At 56.1% G+C, this 23,241-nt stretch overlaps 1 protein-coding gene across 4 annotated transcripts in view; it reads left to right on the plus strand.

Moving 5' to 3' along the window:
• The window catches only part of FGD5 (FYVE, RhoGEF and PH domain containing 5), a 113,078-nt gene that overhangs the window by 65,436 nt on the left and 24,401 nt on the right, over positions 1–23,241 (plus strand). For 3 of the 4 annotated variants that reach the window (XM_089306588.1, XM_051852550.3, XM_089306589.1), the window contains 5 exons: positions 2,372–2,430; positions 2,537–2,567; positions 21,226–21,386; positions 21,616–21,772; positions 22,273–22,360. In XM_089306588.1, the coding sequence (XP_089162714.1) occupies positions 2,372–2,430; positions 2,537–2,567; positions 21,226–21,386; positions 21,616–21,772; positions 22,273–22,360 (496 nt within the window). The remainder of the gene's footprint in view (positions 1–2,371; positions 2,431–2,536; positions 2,568–21,225; positions 21,387–21,615; positions 21,773–22,272; positions 22,361–23,241) is intronic. The other variant, XM_051852551.3, reaches the window with a different exon arrangement.

The following is a 23,241-nucleotide window of genomic DNA, read 5'->3' on the forward strand; positions in this document are numbered from 1 at the left end:
TTGCAGTGGAGGCCTTTTCTCTACTTGCCTCTGCAATTTTTGTTAAAAATTCCACCCCTGGATCAGTCGATTGCAAACTGCTTTTAGGCTTGAGCTGCTTGAGGCCAGTGAGAAGTTATCTAGTGTGAAGTTCAGAAATCAGGCTCCTCGTATGGACGTGGTCAAGCAGAGACAGCCATAGACTTTGTAGAAGGTGATCCCATGCACAGTTCATTAGAAAGCATTGTCCCCTGGTTTGGACGGTGGGTGTAGCAATAGAATTCTCCTACCAAGGAGGTGTGAACTTAGACCTGGCAGGCTAACTGCTGGGTCGCTATTAACAGTTGTCAGGCTTAGAGCTTGCATGATCCTTTGGTATTTCTGTGTGTATCTTACAAGATACTCTGTAGCATTACATTTCTAGTGTTAAGAATTGTGCTTGCCACAGGGTTTCTTGTAAAGTATCCTCCTGTTTTAAATCATTTGAAGCAAGCTAAATAGTCTTTCCTGATTATATCATCAGCTAGATGACCTTTTTGATACAGCTTCAATTAAATAATAGTTCTTATGACTAAAAAAGCAAATGAAAAAATTCTGTCCATGGATATGTGGTTCTGTTCCTGGCACCACCTCAAAAGCCAAATTAGCAGCAATCATGATAGCCAGCGTCTCTGTAGCATTTATCCTGTGTTGAGCGCTGTTTCAGGCGGTATATGTATTAGATTCAAATCTCTGTCTTTCTCTGTGATGTGAAGACATATTGGGGCCGGCACTGTGGCACACAGGTTAGGCCGCCACCTGCAGCACCAGCATCCCTTATGAGCACTGGTTTTTGAGTCCCAGCTGCTCCACTTCCTATCCAACTCTCTGTTAATGTGCTTGGGAAACAGCAGAAGAGGGCCCAAGTACCTGGGGCCTTGAACCCACATGGGAGACCTGGAAGAGGCTCTTGGCTTCATTCTGGCCCAGTCCTGCTCATCGCGGCCATTTGGGAAGTGAACCAGTGGATGGAAGATCTCTTTCTTTGCCTCTGCGTCTTTCTCTCTGTAACTCTGCCTTTCAAATAAATACATAAATCTTTAAAAAAATTTATTAACTTATTTTCATTTTATTTGAAAGGCAGAGATAAACAGAAAAAGCTCCCGGATACTGGTTCAACTACCAAATACCCACAACAGCCAGGGCTGGGCTAGGGCAAATACGAGAGCCCAGGGACTCCACCTGGGTCTTCCACCTGGGTGGCAGTAACCCAAAGACTTGAGTCATCACTAGCCTCCCAGGTGTGCATTGGAAGGAAGCTGGGTCAGAAACAAAGGTGCCCAGGACTTAAACTCCAGTCTGGGAAATGGGACTCCCAGGCAGCAGCCTGACTACTACATCAAATTCCCCCACCTTCCTTGAGAGAAAGAGAGAGAGTGAGCAAGCATTCCCATCCACTAGTTCACTTCCCAAGTTGCTAACAGCTAGGGCTGGGCTGGGGCTGAAGCTGGGAGCTGAAGAACTCAATCCATGTCTCCAGTGTGGTGACAGGAACCCTGTCCTTTGAGCCATCACTGCTGCCCCCCAGGGTCTGAATTAGCCGGAAGCTGAAGTCTGTATCCTCAGCTGTGAATCAGACCCAGGTACTCTGGTGTGGAATTGGGCATCTCCGTTGGGCTCACATGGGTTACACAGCTCACCTTCCAGGGCCAGCCTGCTTGCCAGTGTCCCTGAATGCAAAGAACATTGACTCGTCATTCATCCACTCATTCATTCTTTCAGTCAACAAAGGAGAACCATGCACTGAGCACTGGTCCCTGTCCTTCCCTGTCCCCCATGGGAGACATGGGCACCTCACGGCAGTGATTGATCGTAAGAGCAGGTGCTCAGAAATGATGCCTAACCCAGCTGCTCACGGGCAGGGGTCAGGAGAGGCTGCTTGGTGGAGGTGGTCTTAAAAGGATGATGGGCAGTTAGCCAAGCAGAGGAGAAAGGACCCCAAGGGAACAGCCTGTGCCAAAGCCAGAGGAAAACTCCATCATTCAGAGAAGAAGCACGGGTTGTTCAAGATCGCCAGGGCTGTGGATGGGAGGCGAAAGGCACACCATGTTGTTAGGGGCCATTAATTGAGCAGTGACTGTATGTAGGGCCACCACGCTGGGCATGAGCTCAGCAGTCCGCTGAATTAGTTGCTGTTAATACCCACATGATTAGGTAGAGAAACCCAGGGCGTGGAGGTTAAGTTCTTGTGGAAGATCCCACAGGACTGGGTGCCAGGGAACGGGCTGAGAAACACTTGCAGCTTGCCCTGGGCAGCGTGGCAGTCACTTCTGCATCTGTGCCCAGGAGCCACAGTCTCCCTTCTGCCCCTGTCCGTGCCCGCCCCTTGTGACTGCTCTGTTTCCTTCCGCAGGTGGAAGGACAGTCCAGAGCTCTTGTCATCGCACAGGAACTGCTGTCTTCAGAGAAAGCGTGAGTCCCCAGGCAGCTGCCTGTGGCCTTGAGCTTGTTAAAAACCTCTCCCCGTCCTGGGCTTGTACAGGATGGGAGCTAACAGAGACGCGCTTTCCCTCTGCAGATACGTGGAGATGCTCCAGCACTTGCATCTGGTGAGTTCATCATTTTAATTGTCCAAAAACTAATTGCCCTTTTACAAGACTGTGATATAAGAGGCAGAAAAGCAGTGAGGAGACAGAGGTGATTTCCATCAGCGGAGGCTTGGCAGCCAGCAAGCTCTCACTGAGGCTGTTCGGGGAAGTCTGTCTCCTGATTCATGGGCTTCAGCCGGCAGAGAGCACCGGGCTTTCAGTGGGGCGTGCCCCTGCTGGCTGCAGGGGTGGGTGGGCAGGGACTGGCTGAGGTTTCTGGAAGGATGTTGGAGGTTTCCTCAGCCCTCTTGGTGGACAGGGGGTGGTTCCAGGCATTGCCAAGTGTGCAAGTCCATGTGTGCATGTGTTACACTCGGAAAGAATGATGTGTTTGCCCAGCGACGGGGCAGCCATGGGAATTGGGAGCTTTCTTGGTCCTCCTGGCATGGGGGCAGTAATTCCTAGCCATCCTTGGGCCTTGAAGGGGAGTGGGGGCCAGATTGGGGACCACGTGGAGGTCAGGCACTGACACCGACACGGCCCACAGGACTGCAGTGAGGTCGACAGGCATGTCTCCCAACCCTGGCTGTGTGAGAAGAGCTGGGGAAACAGCGCCTACTGGGCCCTTGCCCAGGACCGCTCTGGCCAGAGATGGGACAGATGCAGGAGCAGATCCTTATTCTGAGCACAGCGAGTGACCCCCAGCGTTGGAGTACGTGGGCAGGCTTCCCCGAGGAGGTGGCCTGGGGGCCTGGGTTCAGGCTGAGTCGCGGAGAGGGGTGAGGGAAGTGGGCCCGGGGTTCCCCCTGCCACCCTGCACTCTCCCAACCACTCGCAGACTCACCAGGGTGAGTGTTTGACTTGGTGCTGCTTTGTATCGTTCTCCTGGGTTGCCAGTGCCTACCTGGACTGGGGTACCGATATGGAGACCCAGAGCAGGCGACCCAGCCGGCATCATACTGGCTGTCATGGCACCCCGGTCCCCTGGCTCTCAGTCCACTGTTGTGAGTTACTTGTGTGCCCCCAGCTGTCTTTGGAGGGCCTCAGGGCAGGGCCGTCTGTAGGAGCCCCAGAGCTCCCTGGCACCTGTCAGCAACAGGTGTCACATCCCTGGTAGCTCATCCCTGGGAGGAGGCATACACACTCCCGCCTGGCACATGCAGCCGCTCATCTCTGCACTTCTGGGGAGAGCTTTGTGCGCTGTTAACCCACAGCCCTCGGGTACGAAATGCACCCCACCCCCGCCTTACACCAGGAGACCCATTTAGCAAGGGCAGGCAGCACCCATTCTTCTCCTCTCATTCCCGGGCTGGCAGCACCACAGAGGCTGGATGTTGGGTTTTGTTTTATGGCTCTATTAAGAGCATTTTAACCGGGACACATCCGTCTGTGTTTGCTTCCTGCCAGCTGGAAAGGCACGGAGGGCACTGGCCCTCCGTAATAAGCTCCCAGGGAGGAGGGGAAGGAGAGGGAGCCAGAAACTCAGAGCTGTGAGCTGGCTGTGGGATGGTGTGGTCAGCCACAGAGGCGTCGTGTCAGTGTCTATGGGGACAGCGTGGCAAAGGCCCTCGGTGCGGCTCCAAGCCCTGCCTGGAGACGCTGCCTTCAGGAAGAGCCCTGGCTGTGGGCCACACTCCTCCACCCCAGCCATGGACTCGATGCCATTGAACTCCCATGGCTGGATCCTGACAGAGAAGGGCCGGTCGCGCGTCCTGAAGCCCCCCACCCAGAAGGCCCTAGCACCAGTGTGCTCCTGCCAGTGGCTGAGGTGCTGGCTCCAGGCCTTGCTGCTTGGGGTTCCTCTCTGTAGACAGAACTCACTCCAATGCTACTGGTGCTGGGTGTCCCAACTGAGTCCTGTGGATCAGCATCCTGTTTTTGTGCAGCCTATTGACAGAACAGGTATTAGGTTTTTAACTGTTTGTGGAAAACTGCAAAGTAAGTAAGTGACTAAGACCGTAAGTAACATTGTATTTTCTGGCCCCTCAAACAGAAAGCTTGCTGACTTCCGGCTTAAAAGCTCCTGTCCACCATTCTGGAAACCCAGCCCTAAAAGGGTTCATCCACCTGCCCATCTGTCAGCCTCTTGCCCACCTGCAGTTGTTCACACCCCACCTTTGCTGCCCAGGTGCCTGCCCATTCACCCACCCGCCTGTCCCTTCATCTGTGCGTCCAGCCCACTCCCCCGTTTGCTCTGGGGACTGTCCAGGATGTTGATGTTGCCATGGTAATAGACTTCTGGAGTCCCACAAAGAAAGGGCCAGAGCCCACCCTTTAAAAAAAAGAAAAAGAAAAAGAAAAAAGATTTATTTATTTATTTGAAAGTCAGAGTTACAGAGAGAGAGAGAGAATCTTCCATCCACTGGTTCACTCCCCAGATGGCTGCAATGGCCGGAGCTGGGCAAATCCAAAGCCAAGCCAGGAGCTTCTTCTGGGTTTCTCACTTGGGTGCAGGGGCCCAAGGAATTTGGCCATCTTCCACTGCTTTCCCAGACTGTAGCAGAGAGATGAATCAGAAGTATAGCACTAGGACTTGAACTGGCGCCCATATGGGATGCCAGCACTGCAGGCGGAGGCTTAGCCTACTACGCCACAGTGCTGGCCCCCGAGAGCCCACTCTTGAGTAGGCTTTCCTTTGGGAAAGGAGGGAGTGTGTGGGTGGGGAAGGAAGACAGACGTCTGGAAAGACCCGTGTGCTGCTCTGTAGTTCGTACAGCCACAGAGGAATGGGAGAGAGGCAGCAACTGACTCTGCGTTGGGGTCTTCCCTGAAATTTGTGGGTGTCCCATCAAGACAACCTTGGAAGGGGTGTGATAGGGGAGGCCCAGAAGGCAGGGCGTGGCGGAAGCCACCACTCAGAGGCCTCGAGGTGCGGAGAGTGGAGCATCATCACTTAGGTCAGAAGTGGAATCAGGGCCATGTGAGGGGTCCAAAAGCCACGTCGGGACCAGACTGAGAGTCTGAGGGCCTAAGCGTGAGCCAGGGCCTGTCCTCATGCGTAGAGACGAGTGGAGGCCTCTGGACCTCAGTCCTCTGTTCTCTCCCGAATCCCTGTCCTTCCTACCCGGGGCCCTGCAGCATGAGGGCGTCAAAGGGCTGTGGAGAAGTCAGTCTGCTGCGTGCAAGAGCAAACTTGAGATTGTCCCTGGGGCCAGCGCCGTGGCGTAGCGGGTAAAGCCGCTGTCTCAAGTGTCAGCATCCCATATGGGTGCCAGTTCGTGTCCCTGCTACTCCACTTCCCATCCAGCTCCCTGCAAATGGCCTGGGAAAAGCAGCAGAAGGCCCAAGTGCAAGGGCCCCTGCCACCCACATGGAAGGCCTGGAAGAAGCTCCTGGCTCCTGGTTTCGGCCTGGCCCATTTGTGGAGTGAACCAGCGGATGTAAGATCTCTGTGTGTATCTCCATCCCTCTCTGTGACTCTGACTTTCAAATGAATAAATCTTTAAAAAAGAGAAACTTCTCCCTGGCGGGTGCCGCAGCAGAAAGTCCCTTATGCGGAGGCTGCGGGGTCCGGTCCCTGCCTGTGTCCGCGTTCCCTCCTCACTCGCTGCAGCCACGGGGCCTCCTTGCTGTCCTTTGGATCACAGGTGCACTCGTGTCTCTGCTCTGGTGCCTGCTCCTCCCTGCTGGAATGTCCTGCTCCTGGTTTCTCTAGGCCAGTTCTTTCTTCAGGGCTCAGGTGCCACCTCTTCCAGCAGGTGCTGCCCCGAAACCTGGCGGTGCCACACGGCCGTCATGCTAGGCTTCCTGGTTCTCTGCTCCGTGAATGTAGACAGGGCGTGGTGGGAGGAGCTTGTCTCTGCGATACCTTGAGCCCTACCTGGAGGACCCAGCGATGAGCGAGAACTTGAGTGTGAGGGGCAGGGCTCCCCCGGAGACATCTGCACTCACACTGCCAGTGGTTGAAGCTGGCTGAAGCGGGAACTCAGCCAGGCTGTCAAGCAGAACACTCCCCTGTGGCCGTCTGCGTGGGCGGGGCTGGGTGTGGGCCCTCTGTGTGGGCGGGGCTGGGTGTGGGCCCTCTGTGTGGGCGGGGCTGGGTGTGGGACCTCTGTGTGGGCGGGTCTGGGTGTAGCCCCTCTGTGTGGGCGGGTCTGGGTGTGGGCCCTCTGTGTGGGCAGGTCTGGGTGTGGCTCCTCTGTGTGGGTGGGTCTGGGTGTAGCCCCTCTGTGTGGGTGGGGCTGGGTGTGGGCCCTCTGTGTGGGTGGGGCTGGGTGTGGGCCCTCTGTGTGGGTGGGTCTGAGTGTGGGCCCTCTGTGTGGGCAGGTCTGGGTTTGGGCCCTCTTCATGGGTGGGTCTGGGTGTAGCCCCTCTGTGTGGGCAAGTCTGGGTGTGGCCCAGCTGCATGGGTGGGTCTGGGTGTAGCCCCTCTGTGTGGGTGGGTCTGGGTGTGGGCCCTCTGTGTGGGCAGGTCTGGGTGTGGCTCCTCTGTGTGGGTGAGTCTGGGTGTGGCCCAGCTGCATGGGTGGGTCTGGGTGTAGCCCCTCTGTGTGGGTGGGTCTGGGTGTGGGCCCTCTGTGTGGGCAGGTCTGGGTGTGGGCACTCTTCATAGGTGGGTCTGGGTGTAGCCCCTCTGTGTGGGTGGGTCTGGGTGTGGGCCCTCTGTGTGGGCAGGTCTGGGTGTGGGCACTCTTCATGGGTGGGTCTGGGTGTAGCCCGTCCGCATGGGTGGGTCTGGGTGTGGGCCCTCTTCATGGGTGGGTCTGGGTGTGGCCGCTCTGTGTGGGTGGGTCTGGGTGTGGGCCCTCTGTGTGGGCGGGGCTGGGTGTGGCCCCTCTGCGTGTTCAGGTCCGGGCCCCCTTGCAGCAAGGTGCCGGCTACCCAGCAGCAGGAGGAAGCGCTGTGGTGGCACAGCCTCTGCAGTCGGGCCGTGCGGTGTCTACCACGCTGTGTCCGCCGTTCAGCAGGACGAGAGTCAGGCTCACATTGTCCCAGGACCCTGTGAGGTGGGAGGTGCTGCTGTGGTTCTGAAAGACGTGTCTACTGCAGAAGCCCTCCTGGTGATTCTGTCAGCTGAGTGTATGTGCAGGCTGGTAACAAAAGCTCAACTAGGATGACTTAAGTAGCTCAGGGGTTATTCTTTCACATAAAGGAAGTCCAGAAGTCGGGGGTCCAGATCAGATCTGGCAGTTCCACAAAATCCTAGGACGAAGATCCCATCTGTCTTTTTGCTGCATCCATTGCCAGGGTTCCTCATGAACACAGAGTGGCTGCTGAAACTCTGACTGTCACATCCGTGTCCCAGATAGGAAGACAGAGAAAGGGAAAAAAGCAGAGCCTCCCAGCTGAGTTTGTCCTCTTGGGAAAAACTTTCCAGAAAGTGTTGGTAGATGATTCCCCTTTTTATCTCATTGGGTACTCCTAGTTTCAGGGAGAGCTGAGTCACCTGGGAGTCAGCTGATCGAAGCTAAATCCAGCAAGGGGCTCTCTTTCTTGTGCGTTTATTCTGTGGCCCAGGCTGAAGGGTCAGCAGGTGCCCGCAGAAAAGCCCTTCCCATGGTGAAACATCAGAGGGCTCTAGGAGTCAGGCTCACCGCGGGCGCCTGATCCCTTCTCCCCATCCCACTGTCCACAGCTGGTGCCATGGCCAGGCCCAGAGGCACAGGGCGGGGGTGCTGTCTGCTACTGTGCGGACGTGGCCAGGCTGTGGACACGGGGAGGTGACAACGCGTGGCTGCTTCCCTCTTGACTCTGTCTCAAGCTTCATCTCTTAGCTCCTTTCACCGTCTGGAATGCCCTCGCTTAGCTCTGCTGGCGTGGGACGTTGTGTTCTCACGTTCGTTCTGTTCAGAATGCTTCCCGGTTCCCCTTAGGATTTCCTGGTTGACCCGTGGGGTGTCTGAAACTATGCTGTTTCACTGCCAAATATTTGTGTATTTCCCAAATCTGCTGCTGCCGCTTCTGATTCCCATCCAGCTGCTAATTCCATCGAGCCCGGGAGACACACTTCATACGGCTTCAGCCCCCTGGGATTTGCGGAGACTTGTCTTACGGCCTGGTGTGTCCCGGGGGACCCTCTGTGTGGTGTTGATGTGTGTCGGGTGGGTGTCAGGTGGATCGGTAGTGATGCTCGAGTCGCCTGTCTGCTGGCCAGCGTTCCGTCCGTTCCCGAGACGTCGCGGCTGTTGTTGCTGGATGTGCTGTCTCCCCACAGTCCGCTAGGGTTTTGCTTCCTCCCTCCCTCCGTGTGAGCTCCTTGAGGACGAGGAACTGGTCTGCTCCCCACCCCCAGGGGCTGGTGGCACCCAGTACACAGCCGGTGATGGTGAGGCCAGCCCTTCCTGGAGCCCCGTGATTCCTCCAGGCAGAACCGCTTCCCGAGTGCCTCCTGTGCGCCAGGTAGTGCTGGCCTTCAACAAACGAGAGAGGGGAGGTGTGACCAGCTAGAGCCCAGTGTGGGGTGTGCACACTGAGGCTGCATGCTGAGGGCTGCGCCAGGCTCGGTCAGAAAAGGATTCCCAGGAAGCCGTGTCCAGTGGCCATGTGGGGGTGCAGTGTGGAAGACTTGTGCCCAGCATAGCGATTAGCACGTGCAAAGGCATGGAGGCTGATCACAAGTGGCCCGTCTGGGAACAGAGAGAAATTCAGCCTGGCTGGAGCACCATGCAGCAGAGGGAGCCGAGGGCCAGGGCAGGGAGAGTGCCAGGCCCTGGTTAGGGTGCAGGCTCAGACCTCTGGGGCACGAGGAAGCTGTCGGGTGTTGTAGCAGTGGGTGTGTGTGGACGGGAGTCAGGCTAAGCACGGGGGCCGTGGTGAGCAGAGTGAGGGCCAGGGCAGGGAGAGCGCCAGGCCCTGGTTAGGGTGCAGGCTCAGCCCTCTGGGACACGAGGAGGCTGTCAGGTGTTGCAGCAGTGGGGGTGTGTGGACGGGAGTCAGGCTAAGCACGGGGGCCGTGGTGAGCAGAGTGAGGGCCAGGGCTGGAGAGCGCCAGGCCCTGGTTAGGGGGTAGGCTCAGCCCTCTGGGACACGAGGAGGCTGTCAGGTGTTGCAGCAGTGGGGGTGTGTGGACGGGAGTCAGGCTAAGCACGGGGGCCGTGGTGAGCATAGAGTGGGTCTGGGGGCCCTGGGCTCAGGGAGGGCAACGTCGTGGGCGGTGGATACCGCATACACACTGGACTGGAGGTGCTGGCAGCATCACCTGAGGGAGGGCTCTCAGGTGCCCCGGGGAAGAAGGAAGCGCCCTGGAGGGGGTTGCCCTGGGGGAGAAGGAAGCACCCTGGAGGGGGTGCCCCAGATGGATTTTGAGGGACCTAGGGAGGATGTGTGGCAGGACTTGGCACAGACACAGGTCGCCCCGTACGTGCCCTGCTGAGAACTGCACTCTGCTTAGCATGGCAGCAGGGACCCCCCAGAAGCTCAGCCAAGCAGAGGAAGGCGCCTCGGTTGCAGGTCCTCCCTTTGCAGTGGGGAGGAGTGGAACTCAGCTCTGGCCTCGGTGCTGACGAGGCCGGGCAGTGACACCGTTCACTGACTGCCGAGTATTTACTTACACTGGCTGCTGTCTGTGTGCCCAGCCCCACCCTCTCCTCATCCACTCCTAGCTCTTGCTTCTCCCTGTGGTTGATGTCAAAGGCGCCAGATGACACAGGGGAGGAAGAGGGGGACAGTGGTGAGTGTTGCACTCCCAGTTCCACACCTCACGCATGTGATCTTTGATTGCACATGGCACGTGCTCAGTCTCACGTGGCTGGGGCCAAGCACTGAGACCCGGAGAAGGCGGGTGACTGAGTGACTGGCCCCAGGCAGGTCTGACTCCAGAGCCCCGCGAAGGGGAGGAGACAGGAGATGTAGACCTGTCCAGCTGTTTGTAGAAGAGCCTGAGGGGGAGGGGCAGGGGTCATGTGACCTGGGGAGCGAAGTCACAGAGGCCTGCCTGGAAGAAGGGGTGCCTAGGTGGCCATGGAGGAACAGAAAGTAGGAGGAAGCCTTCCAGCAGGGAGAAGAGCGGGAACAAGAGCACAGGGGCGGGAGGGGGCGCTGCTGAGGGTGGGACTGAAGGTGTGAGGGATGTGGGAAGTGACTGAAGGAGGCACAGGGGTTGGGAGCCCTGAGGACAGATAGGGAAGGAAGCTTCGGGAGGGTGCACTGGTGGGCTCTGGGGAGGGAGTGCTGGGAACCAGAAGGTTAGCCCAGTGCCAGTTGCCCAAGCCAGCACAGCCTCCATGGCTGGGGACGTTCGGGTAGAGCCGGGAGCCTCGTGTTCCCAAGGCAGGAGCTATGTCTTCCTCTTGCTTGTCTTTGCTTGCTGCCCGCAAACAGCACTAAGGACTGGTTTGCAGTGGGCCCGGGAGGACCCTCTCGTGCTCTCCACGTCTTTGCTGGGTTCTCATGGAGCAGAGCAAGCACCTGAGTTTCAGGGACTTGGAGGGAGGCACCTTGCAGCTCAGCGCAGCAAGAGGTGGTGGCCGCTGGCCCGCCTGAGCTGCGGGAGTGGCACACGGGGGCTGCTGAGGCCGCCCCCGGCCCTGTGTCTCCATGCTGAGCAATCCTACAAGTTTCCTCCTCCCTCACACCTCACCTTGAGACTGCAGATGGAACTTGAACCCCTCATCCCCCCAGACCTCAGAGCCCCAGTACGAAGGTAGGGGCGTCTGGAGGGGTGGGGGCTCACAGCAGGGATGAGCCAGGTAGGTCACAGGTTCTCCAAGTGTGGGCCTGGCCCAGCGGCCTCAGCAATGCCTGGGAGTTTGTGAGAAATTTACCCCTGGGACCCTGCCCCAGTGCTTGTAATTCAGGAGCTTGGTTGGAGGGTGGACGCCTGGGCACACAGTGCAGTGCAACACCGCAACTGCTGGGACGTCTGCAGCCCAGTGCAGGGTGCGCAGCGGGTGCCTTAGCGTGCACAAGGCCGTGGGCCGGGAACGGCACGCCATCCAGGGGCCTCCGTCTTACTCTGGATACATCATGTAAATGTGCATTTCATCTAAAGTATTTTAATTATTAATATTCTAATGTGAGGCCCCAAGGTGGTTCTGAGGTTGGGTGGCTCCCTTCGGGCTGTCACCCGAGATATCTGGAGGCTGTCGGACACCTGAGAGGCGCTGGGACCAACGGTGGGAGTTAACCTGAAGGGCCTTGTGAAAGAAGAGGCATTGGAGCAGCCGAGCGAGGTGTGGATGGGGTGCCGGAAGCACAAAACAGACAGCCTGGGAAAGAGGGTTACCGTAGAGTTGTTAGCACCTGGGCAGTTGAGAGACCTGGCAGTCACCCAGCCCCGCCCCCAGCCTGCTGAGTGGGAGCTCGGGGTGGGCTCTGCAGTGTGCTTGACAAGCCAGGCAGGGGCTTCCGAGGCCCCTCACTGGGAGAGCCACAGTTGTTCGGGCCTGAGCAGCCAGTCGCAGACACAAACCGGCCCAGCTCCTGCAGAGCCACAAACGCCACGCCAAGGCAAGAGGTGCCGCAGGGGTTCAGAGAAGGGGTGAACAGAACGGGGAGTCCTCGCTGGTCCTCCCTTCCCAGGGGCCTCTTGGAAAAGCATTTTCCCCTTCAGAGAAGTCTTACAGCTTCCATACTGGTGGGTGTATGGGAACGGAGTGTGAGTGGCGCACGCTTGCCGCAGCTGCAGCCGCCTGGGTGGGACACCGCCTGCCATCCTCCCAGGAGGTTCCTGGCACAGCCCCGCGGACAGACGGAGGTCAGAGGCCGCAGCTGCTATGCTCAGGGTCCCGCAGGACGGGTTTAGCCTGCTCTCCAGTGCCCTGCGGGTCGGATGAGAATGGCGTGCTCCTCCAGCTCACCACCCTGCCCCGGGGTCACCTGGGATTTGGGCACGTCAGCGCTGTCCTGCAGGCATGGGCCAGAGTTTGTGCACTCCCAGGCAAGGGGCTCCCAGGGCCTTTCCAGTTGGGGCTGTCGCCAGGCTGCTGTGGACATCCGTGTTCCACGTGCACTCTAGGTCACGCATGTGGTCCTTTCTCCTCCAGATGGAGATCGCAGAGAGGCCAAGGCGGTGCCACGCTGCCCCTCTCCCGGTGGGAGGAGCACGAGGCTGTGTGCTGGCGTTGTGGGTTTGTGCCCTGGCATCTGTGATTGTGCAGTGCTTCTCCTTGTGGTTTGAATCTGCATTTCCCTGATGATCAGTGAAATAGACTTTGTTTCTGCTTATTAACCATTTGGGAATCTATTGTGCGAAATGCCTTTCGCTTATTTTTAAATTGGCATGTGGGTCTTTTTCTTACTGATTTATTATAGAAGGTCAGATTTAGGTATTGTAAATATTCTCCCAGTCTGTGGCTTCCCTAGTCACTTTTTTAAAAACAGCTTTATTGAGATACAAGTCTCACACCATGCCAGTTAGCCACATAAAGTGTAAAATTCAGTCATTTTTAGTATACTCGCAAAGCTGTGAGGTCATCACCACAGTTTTAGGATGTTTTCATCACCCCAAAAAGAAACCCGTACTCCCACACTGTCCCTCCCTACCTGCACCCTCCTCCCAGCACTGCACAACCACCAGCTTCGTTCCTGTCTCTGTAGATTTGCCTACTAGCCATGCTTCACATAGCAGAATGATGCAATTTGGGGTCTTCAGTGATGGACTCCATTTCTCCTAGTGTGAGATTTTCCAGGTTTATCGCGGCTGCAGGCAGTGTCAGTCCCTTCGTGTTCCTGCTTGAGTGATGTTCCCTTGTATGGCTACACCTCAGCTAGTTATCCACTCATCAGTTGGTGAATGTTTGGATTCTTCTCACTTTTTTTGTCTTTGTTGTTTTTAAAGATTTTCTTTATTTGAAAGACAGAGTTACAGAGAGGCAGAGGCAGAGGCAGAGGTAGAGGGGGAGAAAGACAGAGAGAGATGTCTTCTTTGTGCTGATTCAATCCCCAAATGGCCACAACAGCCAGAGCTGGGCCGATGCAAAGCCAGGAGGCAGGAGCGTCTTCCAGGTCTCCCATGCCAGTGCAGGGACCCAAGGACTCGGGCCACCTTCGACTGCTTTCCCAGGCCATAGCAGGGAGTTGGATCAGAAGTGGAGCCACTGGGACTCCAGCCGACGCCCATAGGGATGCTGGCACTGCAGGCAGTGGCTTTACCCGCTATATCACAGCACCGGCCCTCTTGTTGCTTTTTGACTGATGTGAAAACACTGCAGTTGGCCGGCGCCGCGGCTTACTAGGCTAATCCTCCGCCTTGTGGCGCCGGCACACCGGGTTCTAGTCCTGGTCAGGGCACCGGATTCAGTCCCGGTTGCCCCTCTTCCAGGCCAGCTCTCTGCTGTGGCCCGGGAGTGCAATGGAGGATGGCCCAAGTCCTTGGGCCCTGCACCCCATGGGAGACCAGGAGAAGCACCTGGCTCCTGCCTTCAGATAGGCGCGGTGCGCTGGCTGCAGCGGCCATTGGAGGGTGAACCAACGGCAAAAGGAAGACCTTTCTCTCTCTCTCTCTCTCTCACTGTCCACTCTGCCTGTAAAAAAAAAAAAAAAAAAAAAAAAGGAAAACACTGCAGTGAACATCCATGGATGAATTCTTGTGTGAATGTTTTTAATTCTCTTGGGTGTCTCCTAGGAGTGCGGGTGCTGGGTCATGTGGTCACTCCTTAGCCTTCTAGAAAATCACAAAGTGTCTGCAACATGTTACTTTCACACAGTCACATTGCAAAGGTTACAGAGTCTCTGCCTCCTTGTAACACTGTTACCATCCTGCCTAGTGGTAGAGTCCATTGTGTTTTGCTTTGTTTTAAAAGATTGGCCAGAGAGAGTGAGAGAGAGAGAGAGAGAGATCTTCCTTCTGCTGGTTCACTCCCCCAGATGGCTGCAATGAGTGTGTCTGGGCTTGCCAAAGCCAGGAGCCAGGAACTTCCTCTGGGTCTCCCACATGGATGGCAGGGGCCCAGGAACTTTGGCCATCTTTTGCTATTTTCCCAGGCCATTAACAGGGAGCCAGATTGGATGTGGAGCAGCTGCGACTGGAACCGGCACCCATATGGGATGCCTTGCCCACTGTGCCACAGTGCCAGCTCCTCATTCCCTAATGACTGACTTGGTGAGCATCTTCCCGTGCTTCTTGGTCATTTGTATAGATTATCTTTGGAGACATATGTACCTGCCCAGATTTTACCTGGGTTGTCTGTCCTTTCATTGTCACTTATCAGATACATGATTTGCCAATATTTTCTCCCATTCTGTAGGTTGTCTTTGTTTTCTTGATAAGGTTATTTGAAGCACAAAAGTTAATAGATTCAATGAAGTCCAATTTATTTTTTTCCTTTGTTGCTTTTGCTGTCTTATTTCAACTCATTGTGCCACAATGCTGGCCCCACCCATGTGAATCTTTTCACATAAAGTCTAGTTTATTACATGTTTTTCTATGTGGTTAATACTTGTTGTAATCTTTGCCTTCATGATTCCAAAATACTCTCCAGGCAAGCCAAGTGAAGTCGTGTCCCCGAGCCAGCCCACAGCCTGCCAAGGCATGTTGGTGGTGTGGGTGTGTCATGGCCAGGATTGGCAAACTTGTGGTCAGATGGGATCTCTGTAAGTCCACATGGTCTTGACCACAACATCAGCGATTTGACCACTTGCTGGAAGGATATCCCGGCCACCCTGTGACTGCTGAGCCAGGGGAAGGGAGGTGTGGTGGGACCCAGAAAACTCAGTCGAGGGTTTAGCGGAGTGGGGGGGCTGGGAAATGTGAGCGCCCTGCTTCCCTGCAGACAGCCGGGGCCCTGTGAGCTGCAGAGACCGGAGTGAGCTCCAGGGGCAGACCGGCCACCTCATCTCAGACCTGTTCACCAGACCGCAATGCGGCTCTGTGCTTGGCTGGGGGCCTCGGCCGGCACTCTGGAGTCCTGGGTTTTAGCCCGACTCCTTGACCTCAAACAAGTCACTTCCTATTTCTAGAAAGACCCAGAGGCTGTATAAGCCCACAAAATCACCTGATTTGGCCCTGCCAAGGCAAATCCAGGTGGGGCTGGAAATTCAGGAAGTCTACAGCAGGCTGATTTGTAACTTGATGATTTTGTGTGGCCCCTGAGCAGTGTTGAGTATCCAGACGGCCCTGGTTGCCCAGTCCTGGTGTAGAGTGATGGAAAGGGCTGGGACTTCGGAGTCAGACAGCCCTGGGCTCGCATCCTGCCGCCCCGGTGGCTTCGGTAGGTTACTGGATATCCCTAGCCCTAACATCGATACAAGGGGCTGCCGTGAGGATGCAGAGAGAACTGACTGCAAGTGCTTCGCACGCAGCTCCCATGCGGAGTGCTCCGTAGATGCCAGCATCGTGCTTTCTCGAGCGTCTTCCATGGCTGGATGCTGGGGACACAAAGATAAGATAAAGCAGTTTCTCATCTTGCGGAACAGAAAACTGGGGTCTTGGAGATGAAATAGTTTGCCCGAGGTCACATAACCCTCTCCAGGAAGACAAGGGCTGCGTGTGCTTTCCAGGCCAGGGCTTGAGGGGTCCTATAAGGCTGGAGCAGGGACCCTGCAAAGAGCTGGGGGAGGGCTGGACACTGCTGGGTGGGCCCCTGCCTGGCTTTCCAGCACTGTGCTGCTCCAGTCCTGCACACTTCCTACAAGGGTGCACTGTGCACACAGATGGAGACTCACTCACTGCGTCTACTTCCTACAAGGATAGGATAGACTGTGTACGCACACCATGTGCCCTTCCTGCAAGGGTGCATGGGTGTACATACACCATGTACCCTTCCCACAAGGATACCCTGTATACATACACCTTGTTCACTTCCTGCAAGGATACACTGTGTACACACCGTGTGCACTTCCCACAAGGATAGACTGTGCACACACACCATGTGCGCTTCTCGCAAGGATAGACTTCTGCAAGGGTGCATGGGTGTACATACACCATGTACCCTTCCCACAAGGATACCCTGTATACATACACCTTGTTCACTTCCTGCAAGGATACACTGTGTACACACACACCGTGTGCACTTCCTACAAAGATAGTCTGCACACACACACACACCATGTGCACTTCCTGCAAGGGTGCATGTGTGTACCTGCACATGCACACACTCCCCACTCTGCACCCAGCATCACAGTTACTCTTTCACCTCAGGACCTCTCCTGTGCTGGAATGCTCCCCTGTTGTCTCTGGCAGGCTTTCCCAGCACTGAGCCAGGTCCCCCTCCTCTGGTTTGCCACGCACCCTGTGCTTTTCCCCATCACAACACTTACGCTCTTTTTTTGAAATCTTTCTACTTCTCCCTTTGCCCCTAGATTGCACCCCTGCTGTGCCCACGCTCTCCTCTTGGGGGTTGGTGCAGTGCGGGCACTCCTAAGAGGATAAGGGCCTCTGTGAGGAAGGCCTCTGGGCGCAGGTGAGCTCAGGGGACAGCGTTATTGAGCCAGCAGCGACCTCTCGGGGTAGTGGATGGTGCCGCTGGGTGCTCAGCATTTACAGCTGGCTCACAGGTTCACGAGTGGGTGCCTGAGGCCCTCCCGATTATGCTCCGTGTTTGGAAGGACTCAGCTTAGTGCTGGCTCTCTGCACATTAGGACTGGCTGGACTCGGGAGAATTAATTTCAGAGGAGGACCCGGTGTGCAGAGAGGTTAATGTTTAAGCTGGTGGAGGGTGATGCACATGCAGCTGTCAGCCCTGTCTCCTGGCTCCCTCCTCCAGCCCGCAGGGCCCTGGGTGTGGGGCGCCTCCAGGGCTTCCTCTCCTGTTCTGTTAAATGACGGTGGTGCCGTCAGGCCATGGGCATTCCAAGACCTCCTCTCTGTGCTGTGTGCTCTGATGGACTCCAGAAACAGCAGCAGCCAAAACCCACGTGACTCCTGTGCTGAACTGGTCCTGTCTAGGCTGTCCCCCCACCCACGGAGACGTTCCCAGACCCTGGGGGATGCTTGAAGCTGTGGACTGTACCAAGCCCCGTGTGTGCCGTTCCTTCCTCTAAATACATCCTTGGGTAAAATTTCATTTCTGAGTCAGGTACAGTAAATGACCAGCAACAATGAATAGTAAAATAGAACAGTTGTAATACGATGTGAATGTGGTCTCTCTCTCAGTGTCTTACTTACAACACCCTGTGGTGATGTGTGGTGACACAGTGCCTGTGTGCTCAGATGAGGGAGTGGGTGATGGAGGCTCCGTGACAGCTGTGTGCTGAGATGAGGGAGCGGGTGGTCGAGGCACTGTGATGGAGCTCAGGCCGCTGATAACTTTTGTTAAGCTGTCAGGAGCCTCATCTGCTTCAGGTGGTCATACATGGGATTCTTACCTTTACTGAGAACTGTTACCTTTTCACCTTGCCGTATGCAGACTGCCAGCGTTCAAGGCCACTGTTGAGTAGGGGTTCCTTGAACCCCACTGCAGTTAGTCTGACAGCTGAATGGCTGCTGTGGGACTGGTGGGCAGGTGTTGTACACAATGTGGACACACTGGACCTCCTACACGGGATGGAGTAGGACAGCCTGGGATTTCACACTCAGAACAACACAAGTGAAGACTTATGGATTGTTTGTTTCTGGAATTTTTCATCTAATATTTGCAGACCACATCTGACCCCAGGTGACAAAACTGGAAAGGAAAACTGCACATGGGGTTGCTGTTCAGTGGGAACAGACTTTACAGTCTGCGGAGCAGTTTGTTTTTTAAATTACTTATTTACTTATTTGAAAGGGAGAGTTACAGAGAGATCTTCCATCTGCTGATTTGCTCCCCAGGTGGCTGCAATGCCCAGGGCTGGGCCAGGCTGTAGCTTGGAGTTTCACCCAGCTCTCCCACATGGGTGTAGGGGCCTAAGCAATTGAGCCACCCTCCGCTGCTTTCTCTGGCCATCAGCAGGGAGCTGGATCAGAAGTGGAGCAACTGGGACACGAATCGGCACCCAGTTGGGATGGCAGCATCATGTGGTGGCTTTACCTGTTCCAACACAACCCCAGTCCCTGCAAAGCAGTTTTAGTCATGGGGGTGAGCCTGGCTGCAGCCTCTGCTGTCCTTGGTGGTACTGTTAGGCCATTTTGCAGATGAGGAAACTGAGGCTCAGAGAGGTGGTAGCTTGGCCGCAGCTACTTGCGCCGTCTGGTGCAGAGGTGGAAGAGAGTGGGCACCGCAGGGCCCTCCGTTTTCCTTTCCCCAGCGTGCTGGGGCTGAGGTGGCCCTGAGGGGAAATGCGTGTGGCAGTCGCCCCTGAACCGGCGCAGTAAGGAAGCCTTCACCCCAGGTTCAGCATGACCCCCGTGCACCGGAGTCAGCTGTGGGCAGAACTAAGCGTTACAGAGTGGGCGTTTAGCCTAGCGGTGGAGACGCGGCATCTCACTTCGCAGTACCTCGGTTAGATTCCCGACACTGGCTCCTGACTCCAGCTTTCTGCCAGTGCAAACCCTGGGAGGCAGCGGCTTTGGCTTGAGTAACTGGGTTCCTGCCACCCCTGTGGGAGACCTGCTTTGTGCTCCTGGCTTCTGGCTTTGACCTAGCCCAGCTCCAGCCAATCTGAGCATCTGGGGAGTGACCCTGTGTACAGGAGTGATCTTTCTCTCTCTCTCTACCTCTCAAATTAAAAAAAAAAAAAAAAAGGTTTTTAAAGACTGAAATACCGTTGCCCCCAGCACCCTCTGCACCTGGTGGCCCTCCTTCTTGCAACCGTCATGTCCTCCGCAAGTCACCTTGAGGGCTGGTTCGGGCAGCTCCTGTGTAGGAAATCAAGTTTCCAAGCATTCATGTGACTTCCACTGAGGGACAAGCCTGCCTTGAGCCCAGAGAATCCATTCATGTGTTCAGGACTCGGCCTTTGAGAGCTTCTGCGCTTGGTGGTGGGACTGGAGGTTCTGAGAACCTTCAAATTGTGCAGGGTGGGGCTGGGCAGGAACCCACTCATCCTCCCTCCTTGGGACTGCGAGTCTGGGGCCACACTCTCCTGACTTCCCCCAGACCACCCCTCTCCTGTCACTTCTGCCCCCCCATCTCTCCCGTGCTCCCTCACTGGGAGGCGAGAAGACCAGGAATGCTTCCTGGAGGAAGGGCTGCCCCTCCTCTTGGTCTTGTTCTACACTGGAACACACTGTCTTGCCCAGTAAGGAGCTCCCTGTCAGGGACACCCTTGACCGAGGCAGAGTGACCATCCTTCCTGCGTGCTGTGGAGGTGGTCTGACGCCAGGCCCCACAGTTTTCCTGAAGTGCGTTGCTCTAAGGTTCACGACGGTGAGTGCAGGATACCCCGTGTATTTAAAAACCACAGAGCTGGGCCTCACTTAAGGGCAGCCGGATTTGAAGATAAAGCATTTGTCCAGTGAGGAAAAAATCTTACATCCATTATCACTTTAATGCTTATTAAATTTACTTTATTTTTACATGAAAATTAACTATAATATTAGGAAAATGAGATAAAAAGGTAAGGTCATAATTCCATACCCCAGACAAAGCTACTGTTTGCATTTCTGTTTTCTTTTAGCTTTTTTCTTTGTTTACTGTATACGCAATTGTACTGGGGTGCAGAAACAACCAAGTATGCCTGCCTTTTTTAAAATTTTTGTTTCTTATTAATTTTAAAGAGAGGGAGATAGAGACAGAGATCTTCCATCTGCTGATTTACTCCCAAATGCCCACGACAGCCAGGGCAAGGCCAGGCGGGAGCCAGGAGTCAGGAACTCAATCCAGGTCTCCCATGTGGGTGGCAGGGACCCAGGAACTTGAGCTGTCCCCTGCTGCCTCTCAGGGTCAGGGTGTGCATTGGCAGGGAGGTGGGGTCTTGAACACAGAGCAGGCTATGGGATGCTGCCATGCCCAGTGGCATTGGCTGCTGCACTGAATTCCTGCTCCTGTATCCTGTCTGGATTTTCTATCATGACATGAATGCTTTTTAAAAAAAAATTAAGATTTATTAATTTGAGAGGCAGAGTTATAGACAGAGAGAGAGGTCTTTCATCTGCTCGTTCACTCCTCAAATGGCCACAACTCGGATCGGAGCTGGACCAATCCGAAGCCAGCAGCAGGAGCTGCATCCAGGTCTCCCACACAGGTGCAGGGCCAAGCACTTGGGCCATCTACTGCTATCCCAGGCCATGAGCAGAGAGCTGAATCAGACGTGAAGCAGCCAGGGCTTGAACCTGTCCCATATGGGATGTTGGCGGTGCAGGTGTAGGTTTAACTATGCCACAGTGCCGGCCAATGTGAATGCTTTTTTTTTTTTTAATTTTTTTTTTTTATTTATTTTTTTGACAGGCAGAGTGGACAGTGAGAGAGAGAGAGACAGAGAGAAAGGTCTTCCTTTGCCGTTGGTTCACCCTCCAATGGCCGCTGCGGCCAGTGCGCGGAGGCCAGCGCATCACACCGATCCGAAAGCAGGAGCCAGGTGCTTCTCCTGGTCTCCCATGGGGTGCAGGGCCCAAGTACTTGGGCCATCCTCCACTGCACTCCCGGGCCACAGCAGAGAGCTGGCCTGGAAGAGGGGCAACCGGGACAGAATCCGGCACCCCGACCGGGACTAGAACCCGGTGTGCCGGCGCCACAAGGCGGAGGATTAGCCTAGTGAGCCGCGGCGCCGGCCTAGACTTTGTTTTGAAACCAGGTAGCACATGAACTACTTCATAATAAGAATATGGGAACATGTCCTCACAGAAGGAAAAGACTGGTCACCAAGTGACCATAAGGGGTGCTGGCCCGAGGTTTCCCCCGGCAGTCTTCACCAGACAAGGCCCCAAAGCTCACGTGCACCTGCAGGCATGGCTGTGCTCGGCCCCATCGCCCCACAGGTAACAGGCTGTTTGAACTTTCAGGATTTCCACGGCGCTGTCACAAGGGCCTTGGACGACATGGACCCGGAGGGCAGGGACCCGCTGGCCCACGAGGAGCTGAGGCAGGGCCTAGACGAGCTCCCTGCCATCCTTGACCTTCACCAGGGCATCCTGGAGGAGCTGCAGGAGCGGCTGTCTGAGTGGTGAGCGGCTGCCCCCACCCTGCTGCCGTGGCCCCTGGGAGGGGGGGTGGAGGGACCCCGGCACTGCCCTGCGCATCTGTGCAGGTTTGAGGACAGGCAGCCGGATACAGAGGTGTTAGGTCGTTTGTCCAGAGTAAAACAGCACACAAGGACCAAGCCGTGTGACTCCGGCGCCGCTGTGCTGGCCCTATGCTGAGTTCCTGCCATCTCTGCCCTTCCCCGGCTGCAGGGAGGGCCAGCAGAAGGTGGCCGACGTCTTCCTGACGCGGGAGCAAGGCTTTGAGCACCATACTGCCCACATTCTGCAGTTCGACAGGTACCTGGCTCTGCTCGCGGAGAGCTGCCTGCGCTCTCCGCAGCTGGCGGCGGCCGTCCGTGAATTCGAGGTGGGTCCCTGTGCCCTGAAACCCTGCTGTGAGGGTGCAGGGCTGGGGGTGGGCATTCCTAGACTGACCAAAGACCCACGGGGCAGGTTGGGAGATCTGAGCTCGGGGAGCAGAACCCAGAGCATCCCCCACGTGGCAAGGGGCGGCCCCTTGGTAAGCCTCGGGGGCTGGTCTCCCGTGCCAGTTGAAAGGCAGAAACCAGACTGGGGCCTCAGCCAGTGGGTGGCCAAGGAAATGCCTGACGCTGGCCACAGATGGGATCCAGTTCTGACACAGCTCATCTCTGACAGTGACATAACGAGCAAAGTGTGGCCTGGGCGAGCGCTGTGAGCCTGGAGGAGTGAGCAGTCACACAGGGCCTGGCCAATCTGGGAGGGCTTCCTGGAAGGGGTGGGGACCTGGTTCTGAAGATGGGGGAGAAGCTGAGCTTGACCGGGAAGAAGTGTGGGTGGGACGGCTGGGGGCTGTGACGGGGCCTCCCCTCCACCTCTTTCTAACAGCAGAGTGCGCAAGGCAGCAGCCAGGGTGTGAAACATCGGCTCCTGAGGGTGGTTCAGCGCCTCTTCCAGTACCAAGTGCTGCTCACAGGTGGGCCCACAGCAGGGCAGGGGTGTGGCGAGAAGGGTGGGGGTTAAGATGCTGGATGAGGAGGGGCCTCACCTCCTGCCCTGCCAGAGCTCTCCGTTTCTTGCCTGCATGCCCCTAGTAGCCCCTCCCACCCCATAACCCCAGCTCCAGCTCTAGCCCCATCCCCCCCGCCCCTCCCCCACCCCCACCTCTAAACCAGAGCCCCCCTCGGGGCCAAGACCCTGGCATTTCAGCCGCCAGCCTTGCTTGAGGTCCTGTCCATCTGAAACCCCCTACCTGCTCCTTCTGCCAGTGAAGGCCTTGTCTCCTCCACGGTCCTGTAAGCACCAGAGCTCCTTCGGACCCTGCCTCAAGTCCTCTTTCCGCTCCCTCTACAAACCCTCCTCCTCCACACCTGCTACAAACACCTGCCCCTCTGCCCTGGGCTCCAGAGTCCCCGGCTGCCCCCTAAAGCGGCAGAGACCCCTGCCCGGGGGGATCGGGTTTCTCAGTGGAAAGGTGTTCTTCCCACGGAGACAACGGGCAACTCCAGGGGCTGTGAGGTGATTACTCAGGGCCGGGCATAGACACTGCATCTGTCTCTTCCACCAAACATTTATTGAGCACTTACTGTATACCAGGCAGGGTAGGTGCTGGAGACACAGCTCTGAATTAAATAGGCAAATGCTGTGGCACTGTGGAGTTTATACTGTAGACAAACGTGGAAATGAGAACACAGTGTCAGTGTGAAAACGAAAGGCTTCGTGATGCTGTGGGTTAAACTGCTGCTTGCAATGCCACTTCCAACCCAGCTCCCTCCTGATGTGCCTGGGAAAGCAGCAGAAGATGGCCCGAGTGTTTGGGCCCCTGCTACCCATGGGGGAGACCCTGATGGCTTTCTG

Source organism: Oryctolagus cuniculus, chromosome 10, assembly GCF_051225735.1.
Source record: "Oryctolagus cuniculus isolate XC-2025 breed Fujian yellow rabbit chromosome 10, ASM5122573v1, whole genome shotgun sequence".
Taxonomy (NCBI): Eukaryota; Metazoa; Chordata; class Mammalia; order Lagomorpha; family Leporidae; genus Oryctolagus; species Oryctolagus cuniculus.